This window comes from Cydia fagiglandana, chromosome 4 (genome assembly GCF_963556715.1).
Source record: "Cydia fagiglandana chromosome 4, ilCydFagi1.1, whole genome shotgun sequence".
Taxonomy (NCBI): Eukaryota; Metazoa; Arthropoda; class Insecta; order Lepidoptera; family Tortricidae; genus Cydia; species Cydia fagiglandana.
The window spans coordinates 17,754,976-17,778,890 of NC_085935.1; the positions used below are offsets into that span (position 1 = coordinate 17,754,976).

Consider the following 23,915-nt stretch of genomic DNA (forward strand, 5'->3'; position numbering starts at 1 on the left):
TGCAGACTTATCTTAATGTAACTCTTACTGTGTTGGAAAGTGAAGTTATCATGACACGCTAAACATGAACACCTTCAAAAAAGTATAACAATCGTTATTATTTGAAGTCGGTTATAAAAGATAATATCCTAATGATGTCTTGTGAAGAAATAATTACATAGCTATTAATATACCGACAAGTTAAATCGATACTGTCATATGAACATTTTGTCAAGCCCTAGCGTAAACTAACAGTTTATGTTTTTACACAAAATATTCTAAATTATTGACTAATATGATAAAATAATAGCACGGAACGGAAGAAAAACTTATAATGAACTGTATAAACCGGCTTCTTACACTTTTTACGCTGTTAATTTGACAAAATATCGCTATGAAAATTTCGCTCGGAATATCATAAATCCTCTGAAATGAGTATTTGCTTGGATTATTTGGCCCTGTGACACTGCAATCCGGCACACTACAAGACACCATCTTCACTGAATTACTTTATTTAATACTTTTCGTCCTAATCCGTGTATATTTTTCAATTTGAAAATTACCGTGATACGCTCTTGGCCGTCCGCGGCCGTCGTCAAACTCAAAAGTGGTTACGTTTTCTCATTGGTAGTCTGACTCTTTCGCACTTATGGGATGTTCATATACGTGATGGCTTCCCTTTCGCACACTTAAGCTGTCTGTCAAGCGCAAGCGAATCCTAGGTCTATGGGTTGAAGAATACCACTATTGACAGTTGACAGATTAACAAATTCATTACCTATACCTATACAAATAGAATAACAGCTTAGCACTTGCGCAGTTGTTCGCTCACTCAATAGTACTTTAAAAGTCGCACTTGACATATGGAGTCGCGCGCGATAACAGATGCTATACGGTCTGGCGGTCTAGCATAAGTTGCGTTCTCGAGCGCGAGACCATGCTTGAAGACGCGCGCGACAACGCAACTCATGCTAAACCGCCCGGTTTAATTGTCGTATTAGAACGAACTTGAAAGGCACCCTGTATAAGTAAGAAGGACGTTTAGTGGGCACTAGACTATAGAGCCCCAGCAGCGAGGCTTTGACCGATATACGACGATATTAATTGCTACAGTTATTAGTCGTTTAAGCCCGTTAGGATACGGCCGTAAACAATAAATGGCCTGTGCTTATCTATTCTACGGATAATATGGCATAAGTACAGAAAGGTTGTATCATAGTCTACGACTATTCTATATCCACAGATACCACGCTGGTGGCAAATAAGAAGAGGTACATCCTATCTGATGGTACGAAGTGGACACCGCACTGACCCTTTAAAACTTCTTTCTAAGTAGGTATAATATCTGTGCGGAAAGAGAAGAGCCGTGGAATGTAGGTATGGGGTCCAATTTATTCCACGTATCTTCTCTTTCCGAACAAACTATTTAGGTCAGGAAATGAATGCTTAAAAAACGTTGTAGAGGGAAATGCTAGGAACACAATTTTTGACTCCGAAACTTTGTTTGGACTAGTTAGGAGGTGAACATATCAAAAGTCCCCGGCTGTAGCCCCGGTGCTGGGGGGTAGAGGGGGGTAAGAAGGTCGAATTTTTCGGTTTTTCATTGATATCTTGGAAACTTTGCGTCTTAGCGACATGACTACTAAGACAAACCGAAAGCTGATAAAATTAGTTACAAGTTTTATCCAGTCAAGTTTTTCGATATCTTGAATAGTTTTTGAGATACCCGCTCTTGAAAGTTTATTTAGGGATTTTAATTTTATCTTGATATCTACATCAGTGAAGCTGTTAGGCCATGTTTGGTATCATTTTCGTATAAATCGGGGGTGCTAAATTCATTTATGGTATCACATTGACACTATTTCGAAGTAAAACCAAAATTTAAAAAAAACATATTTTTTTAAATCCGTCTTCACGCTTAAACAGCTGAACCAATTTCGTTGAAATTTGGTATAGAAATAGTTTCAGTCTCGACAAAGGACATAAGATAGTTTTTATAACCAAAAACATCTTTTGAGGGTGTGAAAAGTGGGGTGGAAGTTTGTATGGAGAGTCAATAACCGCTGAACCGGTTTAGATGAAATTTGGGGTGGTATACATCTGTGATTTAGATGAAAATGATACCAAACATGACTTCAAACCTTACCTTAAGCAGTATTAACCTCAGGAATACAGTTTCGTCGACGAAATTGAATTCCCCCCATACTCCATTTCACAACTTTAAAGGATGATTATTGAGATAAAAAGTATCTTATGTCCTGTCTTGGGACTCGAAATATCTGTAGACCAAATTTAAATTAAATCGGTTGAGCGGTTTAAGCGTGAAGAGGAATTAAAAAAAAAGATATTTGTTTAAAGTTTACATGTTTTTTCTTAGGAATGGTGTCAATGTGATACCAAAAATGAATTCAGCACCCCCGACTTATACGAAAATGATACCAAACACGGCCTAAGAGCTTCACTAATGAAGATATCAAGATAAAATTGAAAGCCTTAAATAAACTTTCAAGAGCGGAAATCTCAAAAACTATTAAAGATATCGAAAAACTTGACTGAATAAAACTTGTAACAAATTTTATCAGCTTTTGGTTTGTCTTAGTAGTCATGTCGTTAAGACGCAAAGTTTCCAAGATATAAGTGAAAAACCGAAAAATGAGACCTTCTTTCCCCCCTCTACCCCCCAGCACCGGGGCTACGGCCGGGGACTTTTGATATGTTCACCTCCTAACTAGTCCAAACAAAGCTACGGAGTCAAAAATTGTGTTCCTAGCATTTCCCTCTATAACTTCTTATTGCTTGGCCTAATTATATTTGCAAGAATCTAAATAAAACAGGCCTAATTTATTGAGAAAAGATTCAGAACTCTCTTGAACTACCTATAACTAGCATAACTATTAACTAGTACCTACATTTATTAAACAGTACTTAATCTAACCTCCATCACTTAATATAAAACGAATACACAACAAAACCATGCATCAACATTACATACAAACAGGCATAAAATACAAAAACACAGTAACTAACTACTAGTACAGTACAGTTCTGTAGAAGTCAGACTAGAGTTTCAAAATTACCCCATGAAGTCGCGCAAGAGGTTACACATGCATATAGAATTTTATTTTAGCCAATCAAAACTTTTAATGATCAATCACAACCTTTTTTTAGCGGGAAATGGTTTATTATATAATACTCATTCAAAGCTGCGGACGGGGACGGCGGTGGGGTATATAATTATAGAGAAGGGATACCTTTCATATCAGTGATGTGTCAGATAAGTCAAATCGTCCGTAATAAATGTAGCAAGTGCTTCGTCAATATCTGTATATTCGGTCGCTGTAGGTAGGTTCTTGAGGGGGTGAAGCAGACGAAGTGGTAGAATACGCAGGTGGACGCAGTAAAGGCTAAAAAATGGCTTCTGTGTGCACTTTGCATAGTGAGAGAACTAACGCCAACAACATACAACATCGGAAAATGCTTTACCTCCGCGGGGATAAAAAGAAGGGAAGATAACACGGTAAATGGGTGTTATGGATACACTAAGGCCCAGTTGCACCAACCTCATTTATCAGACTGAATAACGTCAAACAACAGTGAAGTATGAAATTTCCCATTCTAATAAATTTAGCTGTGACAGACGGTTTGGTGCAACCGACCCTAATAGTTCTATGCCATTTTAACTAACTGAATGTCTCTTTACAGCATACGGTCCATCCATCCGAACCCACGAAGCCAGTCCAGAACCATGTCGGTCCGCCCAAGCCGTACGGCTCGTGGTGCACCCCTGAGGCTTCTCCAGCTCATGTGCCGTAAGTTGAGATTGCTACAAGTAGCTGTAGCTTTTACGAATGGTTATGCACCAATAACATTCGAACAGTCTAAGTTTTAGGTATTTGGTCTAAGTCTTCAACTCTTCACCAACTTCACGCTTCGAATGATGATCCCTCTGACAGTTCCTCGCTGTCGCTTTTCGAAAGGCTTAATTTAATAAATATATAAATATGAACCGGATATCCGATTACTATCCGGTATCCGGCATATCCGGCCATTATTTTACTATCCGGCCGGATACTGGATAGTGACCTACTATCCGACCGGATACCGGATAATAATATTGCCTGATTTGGGAGTAAACAAATTGGATTTAAGAAACAGACATGGTCATAATCGTACTTGTTTATTATTTTAAAACAATTTAATCATGCCACTGCCTTGTACGCGCACTCATTTCGAACCTAGAAATGAGTCCGCGCGAACGTTTACTAGGAAACAGGTCAAACCTGCAGAATAAGTACGCACCTGAAAAACCGAAATGTATTAGGTATAGTTCCGCTGGCCGAATATTCGGCGGCCGGATACCGGATATTCGGCCGATGGTCAGAACGGATATCCGGTATCCGGTATCCGGCCAAACAACTATCCGTTGCATCTCTAATATGAACTGTCATAAGGATCATCATTAGACGCGCGACGTATAAAGACCGAATAGTAAAGATAAAGGAAATTTATATCGCGTTTATTAAATTAAGGATAGAGAGTGCGAGTTCCAATCCGGAGGTCACGGGTTCAAACCCCGGCTCGTACCTACCAATGAGTTTATCGGAACTTATGTACAGTCAGCAACACTATTCGCTTAGCACCTTTGCATACAAACTTCTCTAGCTATAGTTCGTTTTTTTTAGCATTAGAAAGAACTCCGCAGAAGCAAGCGTACAGTTTCTATGAGGCTCGTTAATTGTTAATAATTATTGAATTATCTAATGTAGCATGGTCAATACATATAATTTACTTCAAATTGTTACCGCTAAAAGTGCCAGATTTAGAACCACAAGCGAACTTCTGCGAAGTTCTTTCTAATGCTAAAAAAAACGGACTATAACTGTACGAAATATAATTTGATATTTACCACTTGCGTTTCGGTTTTGGTCAGATGGCAGTCGCTTTCATAAAAACTGGTGCCTACGTCAATTATCGGGATTAGTTGTCAAGCGGACCCCAGGCTCATGAGAGTCATGAGCCGTGGCAAAATGCCGGGATAACGCGAGGAAGAAGAAGAAGACTCTATTATTTGACCATTATTCTCCTTAATTAGCAAGGAGAGAGATTCTTAATTATCTCAAGATAATCATTAATCAGTTTTTGTCTTTTTCAGCATTACACACACAAATTCTAACAACGAAACGAAGACAGAGGTTCGGGATTTGAACGCACAATGCAAAGGGTAAGGAGAGCTAGGTAATGGTTTATCTTGCGACGCGTAGAAGTGTTTTGTTTTGTTAAATGTTTTATTTCTCATCCTAGAACTTTGACATGTAGGTACTTACAATTGGGTACTTTCCTATACTTAAAATAAATTATTTCACACCGTGCACGAAATAAAGTACCAGTAATAATTAGAAAAACATAGATAGCAGTTATTTTTAAACATCATTCATATTTAATAAATCGGATGGAAGTATTAAAAGTAGGTGAGTTGACTGTGACGTCACTACACAAGTTTTCATACAAATTCCACATTATAGTCCGGGAGCCGGCTGCATGAAACAAACCTCATCAAAAAATAGAATATACCTACCCTGTAGAGGTACCTGACATTGAGTAGATTCCAACGCACTTGGTCGGCCTAGGCTTAACCTGGCAGATTTTGTACAAATGGCAAAAACGTTGGACAAAAATTCATCAAAAAAAACCTCATCGAAAAATAGAATGAAACTTGTATAGGTAGGATACCTGACCTTGAGGACAGTAAAAAAAAAGTGGTCGGCCTCACCTTAGCCTGGCAGTTTTTGCAGTCCGACCAGATTTATTGGGTCACGTGAGAGCTACAATTTACCTCATCGAAAAATAGAATGAAACAAACGGATTATAATAGCTAAAATAAGCCTGTCGACGTATGTCTTGGTCGGCCTCACCTTAACCTGGCAGTTTTTGCAGTCCGACCAGATTTATAAAAAAATCATCAAAAATTTTTTATCGAAAAATCGTATGAAACTTGTATGGTACGATAGCTGCCTTTGAGAACAGTAAAAAAAAAGTGGTCGGCCAAATCCTGTGTTGGCAGGTTCCTGTGTCCGACCAATTTTGTGGTACCACGTAAGAGCTACAATTTACCTCATCGAAAAATAGAATGAAACAAACGGATTATAATAGCTAAAATAAGCCTGTTGACGTATGTCTTGGTCGGCCTCACCTTAACCTGGCAGTTTTTGCAGTCCGACCAAATTTATAAAAAAAAACAAAAAATTTTTTTCGAAAAATCGTATGAAACTTGTATGGTAAGATAGCTGCCTTTGAGGACAGTAAAAAAAAAGTGGTCGGCCAAATCCTTTGTTGGCAGGTTCCTGTGTCCGACCAATTTTGTGGTACCACGTGAGAGCTACAATTTACCTCAACGAAAAATAGAATGAAACAAACGGATAATAATAGCTAAAATAAGCCTGTTGACGTAGGTCTTGGTCGGCCTCACCTTAACCTGGCAGTTTTTGCAGTCCAACCAAATTTGTGATACCACGTGACAGCTAGAATAGGACCACACATGCTGTATTCCATACGCATCATGACTTTGTGTACCTATCTGATGGGCGGGCGTATATGAAACGCCTTCTTGTACGTGCAGGTGATCCAGGTATACACCAAAGCTTAGTTTTCAATCGAACACTTGTAATATAAGAGGAAAAACTGCACGTGATCCTTCCAAAATTTAAATAAATGGTAAAATGTTCCTCCACGATGTTCTCAACGGGCATCTAGACTGCGTTGGATTGCTGTCACAGTTAGGGCTCCGCGCTCCCACGCGCCAAACTCGTCACACCACACTATTCCATATTCCCTGTCATCGTACCAATTATGGCCAAAATGCTATTCTATTAAATTCTGAGTAGAATCGCACGTACCTATAATAAATCGTTCCAAAACATTGACCCTTTCTTCTCCTCCAGACGTGTTTTCAAATCACAAATTGCAAAGCAACTTTCCTGGTAGTCACGCACTATCACACCCACTTACACACATACACACACACACACGAACACATAAATTCCAATAAATGCATACAAACTAATAGATTCGCTCGTTTATGTAGGTACTGTATGTATTTTTATTTTACTATTTTTTATTTATTGTTTACGCAAAATTAGAGCTATACCTACTATTTTAGGATTTTTTTTCCAGTTTACAGTTATTATTAATTTTTTCTCTTTTTCCTTGTACCTTAAAGACTTACAAATTAAGTTATATTTACGATTTTTGTACAGCACAAGTTACAAGTCTACCCACAGATGATTTTTTATTATGTATAAATTACAGGAAGTTCTGTTATTGGCTATGCTATAAGTTCTCATGTTTTTTGTATATTATTTAATGTAAACGCTGTTGAACTTCTCAATAAATATAAATAAATAAAAATACACAAGATAACCTCACATATATTAAGTGATTATCTTATTGTTATTTCTTCGACTCGCAAAGGCGTTATGTTTCCTTCAAACCATTTGATCTTATACATTTCATCTCTTAATGTCCAGCCACAATGTGTTGCATCAAATTTGATGCAAGTGGATTCTGCCGCACACTGCCACATTGAATTTATGAAAGCCGCCCGTAACAAGCCATACGTCAACAGGGTTATTTTAGCTATTATAATCCGTTTGTTTCATTCTATTTTTCGATGAGGTAAATTGTAGCTCTCACGTGGTACCACAAAATTGGTCGGACAGAGGAACCTGCCAACACAGGATTTGGCCGACCACTTTTTTTTACTGTCCTCAAAGGCAGCTATCGTACCATACAAGTTTCATACGATTTTTCGATAAAAAAAATTTGATGATTTTTTTATAAATTTGGTCGGACTGCAATAACTGCCAGGTTAAGGTGAGGCCGACCAAGACACACGTCAACAGGCTTATTTAAGCTATTATAATCCGTTTGTTTCATTCTATTTTTCGATGAGGTAAATTGTAGCTCTCACGTGGTACCACAAAATTGGTCGGACACAGGAACCTGCAAACACAGGATTTGGCCGACCATTTTTTTTTTACTGTCTTCAAAGGCAGCTATCGTACCATACAAGTTTCATACGATTTTTCGATAAAAAAATTTTGATGATTTTTTCATAAATTTGGTCGGACTGCAAAAACTGCCAGGTTAAGGTGAGGCCGACCAAGACATACGTCAACAGGCTTATTTTAGCTATTATAATCCGTTTGTTTCATTCTATTTTTCGATGAGGTAAATTGTAGCTCTCACGTGGTACCACAAAATTGGTCGGACACAGGAACCTGCAAACACAGGATTTGGCCGACCATTTTTTTTTACTGTCCTCAAAGGCAGCTATCGTACCATACAAGTTTCATACGATTTATCGATAAAAATTTTTTGATGATTTTTTTATAAATCTGGTCGGACTGCAAAAACTGCCAGGTTAAGGTGAGGCCGACCAAGACATACGTCAACAGGCTTATTTAAGCTATTATAATCCGTTTGTTTCATTCTATTCTTCGATGAGGTAAATTGTAGCTTTCACGTGGTACCACAAAATTGGTCGGACACAGGAACCTGCAAACACAGGATTTGGCCGACCATTTTTTTATTACTGTCCTCAAAGGCAGCTATCGTACCATACAAGTTTCACACGATTTTTCGATAAAAATTTTTTGATGATTTTTTTATAAATTTGGCCGGACTGCAAAATCTGCCAGGTTAAGGTGAGGCCGACCAAGACATACGTCAACAGGCTTATTTAAGCTATCATAATCCGTTTGTTTCATTCTATTTTTCGATGAGGTAAATTGTAGCTCTCACGTGGTACCACAAAATTGGTCGGACACAGGAACCTGCAAACACAGGATTTGGCCGACCATTTTTTTTTACTGTCCTCAAAGGCAGCTATCGTACCATACAAGTTTCATACGATTTATCGATAAAAAAATTTTGATGATTTTTTTATAAATCTGGTCGGACTGCAAAAACTGCCAGGTTAAGGTGAGGCCGACCAAGACATACGTCAACAGGCTTATTTTAGCTATTATAATCCGTTTGTTTCATTCTATTTTTCGATGAGGTAAATTGTAGCTCTCACGTGACCCAATAAATCTGGTCGGACTGCAAAAACTGCCAGGCTAAGGTGAGGCCGACCACTTTTTTTTTACTGTCCTCAAGGTCAGGTATCCTACCATACAAGTTTCATTCTATTTTTCGATGAGGTTTTTTTTGATGAATTTTTGTCCAACGTTTTTGCCATTTGTACAAAATCTGCCAGGTTAAGCCTAGGCCGACCAAGTGCATTGGAATCTACTAAATGTCAGGTACCTCTACAGGGTAGGTATATTCTATTTTTTGATGAGGTTTGTTTCATGCAGCCGGCTCCCGGACTATTAGCAAATCGTTTTGACAGTTCTAAAAAAGAAGCTGATTTGACTAGTAAAAATGTTTTCAGAATTTTATTGCCACCGAAGAAAGTCCGCCTATTCCCATCAAGCCCCCCACACGAGTACAAGGGCAACAACGTCATCTTTGAAGACGATGAGACTGAACTGAAGGACTTCAAGCGTTCTGAAATTATTGGAGAGCCTCCTAAATGGTAGGTACTACGATTTTTACTATCAATAGAGTATAGGTAGCACTATTAAGCTTGCACCATCCCACTAACCCGGTGGTAACCGGTTAAACCGTTAACCAAGTGTCAAATTTTACTGGTAACCATGGTGACTGCTTGTTTAACCGGTTAACCCAATTAAATAGATGACACCTTGCTGTCACCTCTATTGACAATGACTTAGTTTCAAGATGACGTGTGTGTGATGACTGGGACCGCGTCGAGCACCAGTACGTTTACCTAATTTTAAATAAAAAAAATAGGAAAAATCAGAAACCAAAAATGCTTCGTTTTTGGATATTTTTTTTCATACAGGAATAAAATATTGCATTTTAAAAGCCTATTTGTTTTATAATAAAAAAAATAGGAAAAATCAGAAACCAAAAATGCTTCGTTTTTGGATATTTTTTTTCATACAGGAATAATTGCATTTTAAAAGCCGATTTGTTTTATAATTAATACTATGTAACGTCTTCAGGAATCATCCAGAGAAAAAGGCACCTTCCGTAGAAACTCCACAAAGCCCGGTGCCATCCTTGCCGTCCCGCGCCAAGAAATGCAAGGACTTCTTCAAGCTGCCCGAGTGCTGCGACCCCTTCGTCACTATCGATCCTCAAGGTAAAGACTAGGGACAAACAAAGCAGGATTTTCTTGCTATTTGGTAATGGTTTTTACCCATAAACCTTGGTTGCAATTATCTAAGGCATTCAAGATTGCCCATATAACCATTCCAGTCGCAGAATCATCAAAGTGGTAACTAAATTTCAGATGTGTCGTAACAGAGTCCACACAATGTGTCTAGAATTGTTTCGAAACAAAGTGTCGTCGCCGTGTGTACACTTTTCCGTAACAAGGTGTCGACACATTTGTGTGCACTTTGCGTGCGGTTTGCGACTAAATCTGACAGCAAATTTGTGACAGCAAATGTCAATATAAAATACCTCTTGAAAACCAAGGTTTGTCAAACTACTATTAGTGTCTCGTGTGCTCGTAAGTAATTCTAGTAAGTCATCATGGGCGATGCAAATGATAATAATCGACCAAAACCATATAAACACCCAACACCCGTCAACCCGTAACTTGGTTTGGGCAAGTTAGGAGGTGAACATATCAAAAGTCCCCGGCCGTAGCCCTTGAGCGGGGGGAAGAGAGGGGGCTTTGTTTGAAGGTCCCATTTTCCGGTTTTTCGATTATATCTCGGAAACTATGCATCTTAGCGACATGGCCATTTATACAAAATGAAAGTTAATTTAATTTGTTATTCAGTAAATTTTTTCGATATGTTGAATAGTTTTTGAGATATTCGCTCTTGAAAGTTTATTTAGGGCTCTCAATTTTATCTTCATATATCTACATCAGTGAAGGTGCTAGGCCGTGTATGGTATCGTTTTCGTATAAATCTGGGTTGCTGAATCCATTTAAGGTATCACATTGACACCATTCCACAAAATTAAAAAAAATCTTTTTAGGGTTCCGTACCTCAAAAGCAAAAAACGGAATCCTTATAGGATCACTCGTGCGTCTCTGTATGTCTGTCCGTCTGAATACACAAAATAGTTCTTTACCTATAGATGACAGGAAAACCTATTAGAAATGTGCAGTCAAGCGCGAGTCGGACTTAATGTACGGAACCCTTAATACGCGGGTCCGACTCGCACTTGGCCGGTTTTTTTTAAACTCCTCTTGACGCTTAACCGCTGAACCGATTTCGTTGAAATTTGGTATAGAAATAGTTTGCGTCCCGGAACAGGACATAGGATAGATCTTATAACCAAAATCATCTTTTGAAGGTGTGAAAAGTGGCGTGGAAATTTGTACGGGAAATCAATAACCGCTGAACCGATTTATATGAAATTTGGGATGGTCTACATCTTTGATTTAGTTAAAAATGATAAAAAAACATGACTTCAACCTAAACTTAAACAGTATTAAATTCAAGAAGTCAATTCTGAATTCCCCCCTACACCTCATTTCACACCTTTAAAAGATGATTTTTGAGATAACTTATTATGTCCTGTCTCGAGACTCAAAATATATGTGTACTAAATTTAAATTAAAACTGTTCAGCAGTTTAAGCGTGAAGAGGAGTTTAAAAGAAAGTATTTTAATAAGTTTATATGTTTTTACTTTGGAATGGTGTCAATGTGATACCATAACTAAATTTGGTACTGCGAATTTATACGAAAACGATACCAAACATGGCCTCGTAGCTTTACTGTTGTAGAAGTAAAAATAAAATTGAGAGCCCTAAATTCTTATTACTTGGCCAAACTTGTGTAGAAGGAAAAGGAAAAATAAAAGTCTTCGGCAGGAATATAAGACACAAATATAATTTTTTTTTTGCGTTACTATTTCAATCATCAAATATAAACATACCTTGATTATATTATTCTAGTGAGATTCTCATAGATAAACAAAAACATTTACTTAAAAAATTACAAGGTCGAAATGTCACGGAACTTGTGAGAGTAATATGTGAAAAATAAAAACTTTTATGACAAAAAAATCTGGAACGATTTAAGAAGCATCCAATTGCGTCGAGGAATCATCTGTATTTTTGCTTGTTTCATTACCTCCTCGCTTCTTTTTTTGTCCTTTGTATTCTGTAGCAATTTGTTAGATCTGAAAATAAAGATAACTTGCGTCGTCACGGATGTCGATTTATAGGTTTTAGGGAGTGCAGAATTCGAAAACGATGATCATTTTATAATCCAAGATGGCGGCTACGTATTTTGTCATAAAAGTCGTCATGAATATCATTTTATAGGTTTTAGGAAGTGCCGATTTCGAAAATGATGACCAGTTTGGAATCCAAGATGTGTGCCGTGCACTTTCTCATAAAAGTCGTCATGGATATCGTTTTATAGGTTTTAGGGAGTGCAGAATTCGAAAATGATGACCATTTTCGATTCCAAGATGTCTGCTGTGCACTTTGTCATATAAGCCGTGAGTAAATGATGACCATGACCAACAAGACGACATCCATGTCGACTTTTAACATAGTGCATGGCCGCCATCTTGGATTCCAATATAGTTATTATTTTCGAAATCTGCGCTCCCTAAAACCTATAAAACGACAGCCATGACGACTTTTATGACATACTGCATGGCCGCCATTTTGGATTCCAAAATGGTCATCATTTTCGAAATCAGGGCCCCCTAAAACCTATAAAACGACACCCATGACAACTTTTATGACATAGTGCATGGCCGCCATCTTGGAATCCAAAATGGTCATCGTTTTCGAAATCTGCGCCCCCTAAAACCTATAAAACGACACACATGACGACTTTTATGACATAGTGCATGGCCACCATTTCGGAATCCAAAATGGTCATCATTTTCTAAATCTGCGCCCCCTAAAACCTATAAAACGACACCCATGACGACTTTTATGACATAGTGCATGGCCACCATTTCGGAATCCAAAATGGTCATCATTTTTGAAATCTGCGCCTCCTAAAACCTATAAAACGACACCCATGACGACTTTTATGGCATAGTGCATGGCCGCCATTTTGGATTCCAAAATGGTCATCATTTTCAAAATTGGGGCCCCTAAAACGTATAAAACGACATCCATGACGACTTTTATGACACAGTGCATGGCCCCAATTTGGATTCCAAAATGGTCATCATTTTCGAAATCGGCACTCCCTAAAACCTATAAATCGACACGCATTTCGACTTTTATGACAAAGTGTTTGGCTACCATCTGCATGCAAGACATTTCTATTATTTTTTACGTACAAAAATGGCCCCCTGTCAACTTCCAACCGAGATTTAATCGATAATTTATTCGATTAATGTTCAGATTAATTCAATTTCAATCTATGTTAGGTCGACTAAACTAATCGTGATTAAAATTTGAGGATTAACTTTTTTTATTCCATTAATTAGTCGAATAAACAGTTAATCTATTAAGTCCCATCTCTTACCACGGCATTTTTACACTTTGAGAATATCTGAAAACAAATGAACACAAGGAGCCATTTTGCAAATCCAGTAACTTTGTTATTACTTTTGACAGCGCGTGTCATGTGTCTACACAGAGTCGACACAAAGTCGAAACATTTGCGACTACTTTGTGACTGCAATATTTCTCAGCCTTAAACCATATTTATACATCATAATTAACAAGTTTCGTAGTATGTAAAGCGTTATTTTTGTTATTTAAGTATAGTATACGCATCGAAGTACTAAAAATGCATCAAATAATATATTTATGAACACAGGCACTGAGAAGTAAACAATTTCATTTCCGGCTAAACTAAAACAATTTGGTGGCGCGTTGATTATATTACACTTAGTTTATCAAATCACTCGAGCAGTTTAATTCCCCATAATAATTTAAGTCCTATTGTAATATAAATGCAAACAATATATAATTACGTCTTGTAATCCGTTTTAGAGATGGCGTATTAATGTCACTTATTTTTATTTAACTATTTTTCCATCTGACAGTTTCCATTTGACAGGAACAAAATGAACGAATGATTTTGGCATAAAGTAGTCGCAAACTAGTAACAATGTGTGCACACGGCGACCACACTTTATGTCACTTTGTGTCATGTGTCGACCCTTCCCCATTTCTGGTAACTGTGTCGACACGGCGACGACTCTGCGACTGGAATTGTGACCGAAACAGACGGTGTCGACACAAGATGTGTCTACACCGCGTCGTAACGGCGACTGGAAATGGTTGTATGGGTGGCTTACAGGTGCTAAAATTTCATATTTATTTTAAGTCAACAATATAAACATACGCTTCTGAGTCGTATCTACTTAAGCATTCCCAGGATTAAGATGTTCCCCAATGTTTAAACACTTAAAAACACGCGCACACACACACACACACACACACACACACACACACACACAGACATTTAAACACTTTTTTATCATACGGGATCAGTTCACTAGATGACGGTTTACCTTTGAATTGCCGACAGACATTTCATCGAATGTTATTTCGAAGACAACGTTTCAAGTATTTTCATTTCATCGACAAGTCACTGCGTCGAAGAATTGATACTAGTAAATTTAAATCTAGGACTTTTAATTGGCACTCGAGTTATTTCGTATATAGTTTATATCGTGGTATTTCTTTACGGGTTTTCTTATTTCATTTTGGATTGCATTTAATAAAATTTATTACACATAAAATTATTACAATATGTAATATTTGACTTTGATAGCCGTTCGTTTCTGTTTGGGGTCGCAGTTCTAACCTAACCTAAACCTACTTTGAAAGCCGTTAGTTTCTGTGTGGGGTCGCAGTTCTAACCTAACCTAAACCTACTTTGATAGCCGTTCGTTTCTGTGTGGAGTCGCAGTTCTAACCTAACCTAAACCTACTTTGAAAGCCGTTCGTTTTTGTGTGGGGTTGCAGTTCTAACCTAACCTAAACCTACTTTAAAAGCCATTCTTTTCTGTGTGGGGTCGCAGTTCTAACCTAACCTAAACCCACTTTGAAAGCCATTCGTTTATGTGTGGAGTCACAGTTCTAACCTAACCTAAACCTACTTTGAAAGCCGTTATTTTCTGTGTGGGGTCGCAGTTCTAACCTAACCTAAACCTACTTTGAAAGCCGTTCGTTTCTGTGTGGGGTGGCAGTTCAAACCTAACCTAAACCCACTTTGAAAGCCGTTCGTTTCTGTGTGGGGTCGCAGTTCTAACCTAACCTAAACCTACTTTTAAAGCCGTTCGTTTCTGTGTGGGGTCGCAGTTCTAACCTAACCTAAAATGACTTTGATAGCCGTTCGTTTCTGTGTGGGGTCGCAGTTCTAACTCTAACCTAACCGAAACCTAAAATTGTTACAACAGAAAGATGTATTAAAGTAATACGTTGAACAAATTAATTGCAATGTTTAGTAGTTGTGCCAATTAAAATAATTTGAAACGAATAAGCGATCAAGTAATATTCGATGAATAGTATTTCTGCGCAGTAAGAAAAATTGAAATAAATAGTATATGAAACAAAATAACGCCAAACAATATTACTAGTACTAACGTTTCGATGAATCGTTGTCGATGAAATAATATTCGATGAAAAGTTTGTCGGCAAAACAAGGGTACACCCTAGATGACATGTCAAGGACACTAATTTCAATGCCACCATCAGTCAAAAAGAGATTGAGTTTAAATGTATAATAATTTTCAATTTGACCGATCTCAAATGTCCCCAGGACGACTCTACATCTCCTGGCTTCTCCTGGTAACATTCTGCTACTGCTACAACGCTTGGTGCATCGTCCTACGAGCGACATTCCCTTACCAAACCAAGGAGAACACCGTCCACTGGATGATGGCCGACTACTTCTGCGATCTAGTCTACTTGCTAGACGTGGCGTTTATCAAGCCCAGACTCATGTATCTTCATGAAGGTTTCTGGGTAGATGACCCTGGGGAGACTAGAAGGAATTATAGGAAGAAAATACAATATAAGGTGTGTATTATTTAGCTAGAAGTAAAAGGTAATCTCCGGAAATATTTGCGGTAGATTGCTCAAGGCTAACTCTAACGTTCATTTAACACCATCATTACCTGTAAAAACGAAAAACTGCTACTGTTTTCACACTGCAGTATTGGCAGTGGAAGCGTGCTGGGCTGGGCCCATAACCTGTTGAATTTGGGCGTAAAGGAAACTATGATGATCTATATGAAGAAGTATATTGTCGAGGAAATAGGCACTGATACAAATTTAGACTATTCAGCAGAAGGGTCTAAATGAATGTGACGGCATCACGCACGCGAACAAAAGCTGTATATTTATTCAAATATTTAATCTTGTTCCACGTGCGTTTAATGCAGTAACCTATAAACAAGATTCTATTAGTTTACAAAGACACTTTCCAACAATATCAGATCTCATCTTGAATTCCTGTTTGCGTTACTGATACCTTAAAGTTTTTAGCTTTTAGTAAATGAATAAATATGATTTTTCATTGAAATCTGCTTCTATTATTTCAGTTCGACATAATCTCCCTTACACCGCTGGATTTCCTATACTTCTACTTTGGGACGCACATGGTCATCTTGCGCTTTCCTCGGCTGCTGAAACTGCAAACCTTCTGGGAGTTTAATATTGCTGTCGACAGAGTGTTGTCGTCACCATATGTGGTCAGTAAAAACTTAAGCAATGATTTTATTTTGCACAATCTGCAATTTTCTTTAAATTTCACACCATGTTATAGGAATACATTTTGGAATTCACTCCTTGCAAGCAGCAAGCATTTATAATAAACGTAAAAACTCTTAACTATACTAAATGCAAGTAAAAATTTGTAAATGTATAAACTCACATCAAAACACGAATTTATGTGTAAACATACCTCAATATGAAAGCAAGCCACACATGGCCACACTTGCCCGTATGCCACGAATGAATTAGGTATGTGTGTTATAAATTGGAACCCTTTAAATTCAACTCTATATTTTTACACCTTTAAGTACTCACAAATAAAAGTTAATTATATTCTTCATTCCTCACACTGGTATTGAAATTAAGATGAACTTCGCTTTTTGGTTTCACTAGGTCCGCATCGGCAAGACTCTGGTGTACATATTTTACCTAATCCACCTAAACGCGTGCGCGTACTACACCATGAGCGCCTACGAGGGCCTCGGCATCAACAACTGGGTGTATGACGGGCAGGGCAATGCTTACATACGGTGCTTCTACTTCGCCACCAAAACTGCCACCTCTATAGGTAAATATGACTGTAGTGTGAGCTGTGTGAGTAACATTCATCTTGATTTTTGATTTAGGTGTTGTTGGTTAATAATTCTATGCAGACATGGGCGTGGGATGTGGTCTATAGGTTACATGTTATTATATAGCCCAAGTAACATTTTAGTCCTATAATTTTAGTTTTTATCGCTAAAAGCTTGTATAGACGTCGTATTAAGGTTTCAGAGGTGACCACCTGTTGTATAAAAGCGTTTGGCAACACCTTTTTGCTCTATAGGCTTATACAGCTAATGTAATCTATAAGCAATTGATGTAAACATTGAAAACATTTATTTTCAGGCAACTATTGGCCCATAGATAAATACCTTAAAACTAGCATACATATTAATACAAAATATATCTTAAAACTAAAAACACAATTGGGTAGGTAAAGTTTTTTGAAGATAGGCAAATTATATTTTTTCCCGATAGTATTCATTATAGCGATCACGGAAATGCAGCTCTTTTATTTTTATATCATTTTATTGATTAAATATATTTTTTTAAATGATCGATATGACGTTTGTGAGGTGAAATGGCAGATTCCAGTAATTAATTCCTTGGCGCGTAGTAAATGGGACGAGATAGAAAAAAAATCGATGTCAACTGTCAGTGTCATTCTTGGAAAATAACTTGCAAATAATTGGAAAATAATGGTCGGACGAAACATTTGTGTTTTCTTGTAATTGGATGTCGGTGTGATTTCTAGAATAAGTATTTTTAACGTCCCTAGCACGATCAACACGGATATTTTGATAATGATAACGATTGCTTTCGACTACTTGGCACTGCTTCTTGGAGAACATTTTCATTAACGCCTCCACCACGACTCTTGGACTGCTACACGAGTCATTTTGGATCTCAGTATCAACACAATAGATGGAGACGATCCCGGAAACGTTCGAATGGAAATAGAATATTACAGAGATGAACTCAAAGTGCGTCGTACCGTCTTGTAGGAAGTACAGATACGTTACTTTCCAAATTCAGCGTATTTGAGCACACCAAAGTCTTTAACAGCGATTCGGTGCCAAGCTTTGAAGATATATTGGCCAAAATGGTAACTTATACGTTTGTGAGGACTATATAAACGTGATTGTTGTATTATACATACATAATGATTAAGATTGTAATAGTCTTATAACTAGGTCGTTATTGGCTATTATATATGAGCTCGGCAAGGTGTTCACAATATCTGAACACGCACGCCCTGATAATAGAGGCGTGTTCAGATATTTATGAGCACCCTAGCTGCACCAATATATCTGATGGCGACTGTACTTTAGAAAACTTATAATATAAATTCTTCTATCTGTGAGTACCTGTAATTGGCTTTGTATTGTTACCTAAATCTATATAATGTTTTTGCAGCTGTTGGTACTCCTTACAAAATAAAATAAAAATAAAATAAATCCAAAATAATATAATATAAATCCAGTAAATTTCGTTTCGTTTTATTTTAAAATCCACAAATTATTATCCTTAAGCATTAACATTACAACAGTATATAGAATCACGCTGTGTGGCGTGCCCTTGAAGAGAGTTGAGCGGTTCAAATATGGTCAATAAGGATAAGTATGTCTGTAGGGTAAATGTGCTTCACGTTGGGGCCTGTTTACATATTGATTAGTGTTGATTGCGGGTTTAATACATTTGCCACTATACACAAGTAGCAAGTGTATCAACTCGCAAAAATACTACATTTTTGCTTCCATTGAGGTATACATAGTAAGCACTATTCTCAAATTATGTGAGGAAATAAAACAAATTCAATTTAGTAAAGCGTATTTAATAGGGGTAAAGTGACGCGAATACAATTAAAAAAACAACGCATATTCTTAGTTTATATTAAATGTAGATGGCTTTTTAGTTTTCACTTGGTCACAGAAATACGCTAAAAACCACATTCAGAGTAGGTGTTTCTTGCGTTTTGGCTGTCCTTCTTGTGTCCTTCCACAGCATGAGCATGTCGTAAGTCCTGTTGTATTTGTCCCAGGACTTAGCAGGAAGCTAGTTATTCATTATTAAGTTTGCTTCTGCTTTCAAATGAGGCGGTGCATGCCGTCTATTCCAGGTCGTTTTCGTCACTTGAACTCATTTTGTTTATTACGAGTATTAAAATAACAAGCGGTAACTTATTGAGTATTGCACAACGAATAAACTTTGCCGCCTTTTATTTGCATATTTTTTAAAATTATATTACCATAGATACAAAGCATACGGTACGCGCATGCGTCAATCCGCGCGCACCGCGCAGCGCCCTTTCGCGGTGCTAAAGCGGTATCCAGACGGGACTGATCAAATCGGTCGATCTGATCAGAAATGAAATTGGCGTCAATCTCCAATTTTAGATTTATGGTGATATTAGACCCATTTAAGTTGAAAAAATGCCCCATAACGAAAATACTAGCCTCACAAATTGGTGTTCTTGTGTCCGCACCTCATTTTATTGGTCATTATCGGCGGTTGAATTCGGCGAGCCAAATTGGCGTTTGCGTCCATACGTCCCGATTCGATCGGGCAATTTAATCAGATTGGCGAAAAATTGACTAATCTGGATACGCCTTAAGCAACATCGAGTTCACGATAATTTGACATATAATAATAATAGATTTTTAGCATAAGTTGCATTTCATAAAACTTAACCCAAATCATTTGTACATTTTCAAGTCAAAGATAAAGACATGTTGGTTTTAAAATTTTAATAAGTATAGACCATAATATTGTCATGATCTTGTAACATTGTTAAAATAAGAGTCTCCCATTTTCATTTTATTGCATTTTTTATAAAATGTCTTTAGATTCTCGGGATATCTTGGTCCTAATTCGATTGCTCTTTTTTATGGAAATAATTATATCCTTCAGATTCACAGGATGCTCGGAGAGGCTTAGCCGAATAACACTGCAAGGAAGTATGTCATGGCTCAATGGTTCTAATTAGCCATCAGTATAATACCGTCAATGAATGTTTACATCCACCTGAAAATAAGAACAACATTCATAAAATGAGGATAACCACACAAAACTAACAGATGGTTGAAATTATTAGAAAAAATTAGACCGATTTCTTGTTTACGAACTTAACAGCTCATGGCAATTTAATAATAAAAATCAAAACACAAGTGAAGAATGTTTTATGTACCTATGTATTTCACGGATACGTACTCCTGTACGGCCATTGCTCCTCTAATTCAACGGCATTGTGCCTATCACTGTTATGATACTAATTTCAAATTTGTAGAATCTGCTCGCAATCTCGTATGAACTCGCTTATTTTTCTTGCAAAACTCTGTCCAAGGGTCAGCGTAGGGGCCGTCGTGTAGGGGTGGGGAAGAAAACGTTGTCCAATAATTTATGCAGTGCCAGGTTATCGAAAGTAAATTCAATCTTTGTCCAAATACGCGCAGATGTCGTGGGGAATCAGAAGTCCGTGGGTCGTGCTGAGGTCGCCGAAAATCTCAATGATAACATTAATAGCAATTCGCAAGGTAACATGAGGCTTGTCCGTTATTTTTCGGGAATGAGAGCTAAGTGACACTGACAGTTGACATCGTTTTTTTTTCTATCCCGTCCCATTTACTACGCGCCAAGGAATTAATTACTGGAATCTGCCATTTCACCTCACAAACGTCATATCGATCATTTAAAAAATTATATTTAATCAATAAAATGATATAAAAATAAAAGAGCTGCATTTCCGTGATCGCTATAATGAATACTATCGGGAAAAAATATAATTTGCCTATCTTCAAAAAACTTTACCTACCCAATTATGGCTGCGATGCAGTTCGCAACCCCGCAGTGTCAGGGAGCCGGCCGCGGAACCGCCGGAACTTGACACCCTTCGGCCAAAACTCCTCCTTGGTGAAGGTCGCTAGATGTTCAGTCGGAACGCTCAGCACAAAAGAATTAAAATTCACATTGTGTCGAGATTCCAACTTCACGACCCTCAGGATGAATCCGGACTTGGCTCGTACATACTTCACGATCTCCTCGACCTTCGTAAGGTAGTGTAATCGGGACACATACAGCAGCGTCGTCGGTGTTGCAGGACGCAGCAAATGGTTAGGTCCAGTCGGTGCGGTACCGCACTGATTCGGACGAGCTGACTTATTTCTCCTCTCCACCTTCTTGAAGCCATCTCTGTCGCATCCGGACTCTTTTAGAGTCAGCTGTGACCGATCCTTGTGAACAGGTTCACGAAGGCTCTGCACCCCTTTCTTCGGCCGCTGCTTAGACTTGGACAAAGCAGGCGGCTTAGCGGCAGTGGCAGCGTAGGAACGTTTTGGGGTCAACGTACTCTCGCGTGACGTGCGCGTCTCCGGTGACGTAGACGGGCGGGCGGCGGGGCGCGGGTCAGCGGTCGCCTGCTCAGCAATCGCCGACGCATCCAAATTCGCGGACTCAAAACCGCCGATGGACGCATTCCGCGCAACGTGACACACGGCTATGCTAGAGTTATCTGACCTACATTCCGAACTAGCACTACGTATTAACGCTAATTCAGAACGTAATTCACTGATGGTATTGTTCGATACCTCCAACTTAGCCTGCATTTCAGCCAGACTGTCCTTCAGGAAAATTATATCCTTTAGCAGCCTGGAAACGTCAACATGGTCCAACGAGACGACAGGTAGCCGATGTAGGTCCTTCGCCACGAAAGAGGGCATGTTTGATGAATCGGTTCCCTTGAACACCGAGATGATGTCCCGTAGACTCTTCACGCCTCCATCTCTTCGTCGTGATGGCATTTCGTCGGCTTTGCCGAGCGTCTGGTAGAGCAGCGCCTTGCCACTACATATGTCCTCCTCCTGGAAGCTGGACTTGCAGATCTGCACGATGCTGGTCTCATCCAAAGTCACGGTGGCATTTTGAATAAATGCCAACAACTCGTTGACTACGACTTGTGGTGAAGTCATAGCGGGTAAGCATGCAGCGGCTATTGCCGCGCGGTTCGCGAATTTTAAAATTCGTGCAGTGCACTACGGCACGACCGCTTCCGGCCGCGCATTGCAACGCGCATTGTAAAGGTTTACTTCACCATTTTATAGAGCCGTTATAGGCGTGTACTATAATAGCGTCAAATATAACCACTATAGAGCAATATTACTGTATAATAGTATACGGAATCACTTTTATGCAACTAATTTGCGTTATTAAGGTTCCCTGCAAGCCGCTATAGTTTTGTGTTTTAACAGTGACAAAAACCCAACTATACAACGATTTTACGATATAGTGGCTTTAGAGATCACTGCTATAGTACATAATACTTTAGTAGTTTGCGCTATTAAGGTTCTCTGCAAGCCGCTATAGTTTTGTGTTTTAACAGTGACAAAAACCCAACCATACAACGATTTTAGGATAAAGTGGCTTTAGAGATCACTGCTATAGTACATCATTCTTTAGTAGTTTGCGCTATTAAGGTTCCCTGGAAGCCGCTATAGTTTTGTGTTTTAACAGTGACAAAAACCCAACTATACAACGATTTTAGGATAAAGTGGCTTTAGAGATCACTGCTATAGTACATCATTCTTTAGTAGTTTGCGCTATTAAGGTTCCCTGGAAGCCGCTATAGTTTTGTGTTTTAACAGTGACAAAAACCCAACTATACAACGATTTTAGGATATAGTGGCTTTAGAGATCACTGCTATAGTACACAATACTTTAGTAGTTTGTGCTATTAAGGTTCCGGGATGCTAGCCGCTATAGTTTTGTGTTTTTACAGTGACATAAACCCAACTATACAACGATTTTAGGATATAGTGGCTTTAGAGATCACTGCTATAGTACATAATAATTTAGTAGTTTGCGCTATTAAGGTTCCCTGCTAGCCGCTATAGTTTTGTCTTTTAACAGTGACAAAACCCCAAATATACAACGATTTCAGGATATAGTAGCTTTAGAGATCACTGCTATAATACATAATACTTTAGTAGTCATATGAACACTATTATAGAACTGTTTTGCTCTATAGTAGCGTTTTTGGGACATATTTATAGCGTTAAAAAGCGCTTTAGTAGTTTTCAAATCCCTATTATATATAATCGCTGTAAACGTCACAATGACTATTTTATATCACAAAACTGTTGTACCTATAGTGGTTTTGTTTTTTTCTTTTAAAAGACAACAGCGTTATAGCTGAGTTTTTATGTCTTTTATAAACCGAGTTAGATACATAAAGGTAGAAAACGACTACTTGTAAATGATAAATTTGATCTGTAATGGCTACTTATATCTTGCTTATATAAGTTCAGGCCTAAGCCACATAATGTGGTTCCGTACAAAATATTTTAATATTAATGAATTGATAAAAATACCCCAGTGATATTAGTGATTGTAGTTCAGATTTATCATCAATGATTTAATACAGGCATAAAATCGTGGCGGTTTAGATATTTATCGACATCCATTATTAGCACATTTTTTTACCAATCACACTGAAAAAGAAAACAACACTAATTAACTACATCTAAATTTAAAACAAATCATAATGTCTTTCTAAAGAGTTTGTAAGTGTAACTGGGTCACAGCAAAATTCTTTTGGAACCCTAATTTTAATCATGATGGCGGTGAATATTTCGTCGTAAGTTCTATAGTTAGCCTATAAAAGCG

At 38.0% G+C, this 23,915-nt stretch overlaps 1 protein-coding gene across 1 annotated transcript in view; it reads left to right on the top strand.

The window, feature by feature from the left end:
* LOC134663991 (cyclic nucleotide-gated cation channel beta-3-like) overlaps positions 1-23,915 on the top strand; it is a 49,334-nt gene that overhangs the window by 20,804 nt on the left and 4,615 nt on the right. Inside the window, exons 2-8 of the mRNA XM_063520552.1 lie at positions 3,682-3,788; positions 5,132-5,200; positions 9,413-9,556; positions 10,050-10,189; positions 15,760-16,019; positions 16,544-16,693; positions 17,109-17,283. Of these exons, the coding sequence (XP_063376622.1) occupies positions 3,682-3,788; positions 5,132-5,200; positions 9,413-9,556; positions 10,050-10,189; positions 15,760-16,019; positions 16,544-16,693; positions 17,109-17,283 (1,045 nt within the window). The remainder of the gene's footprint in view (positions 1-3,681; positions 3,789-5,131; positions 5,201-9,412; positions 9,557-10,049; positions 10,190-15,759; positions 16,020-16,543; positions 16,694-17,108; positions 17,284-23,915) is intronic.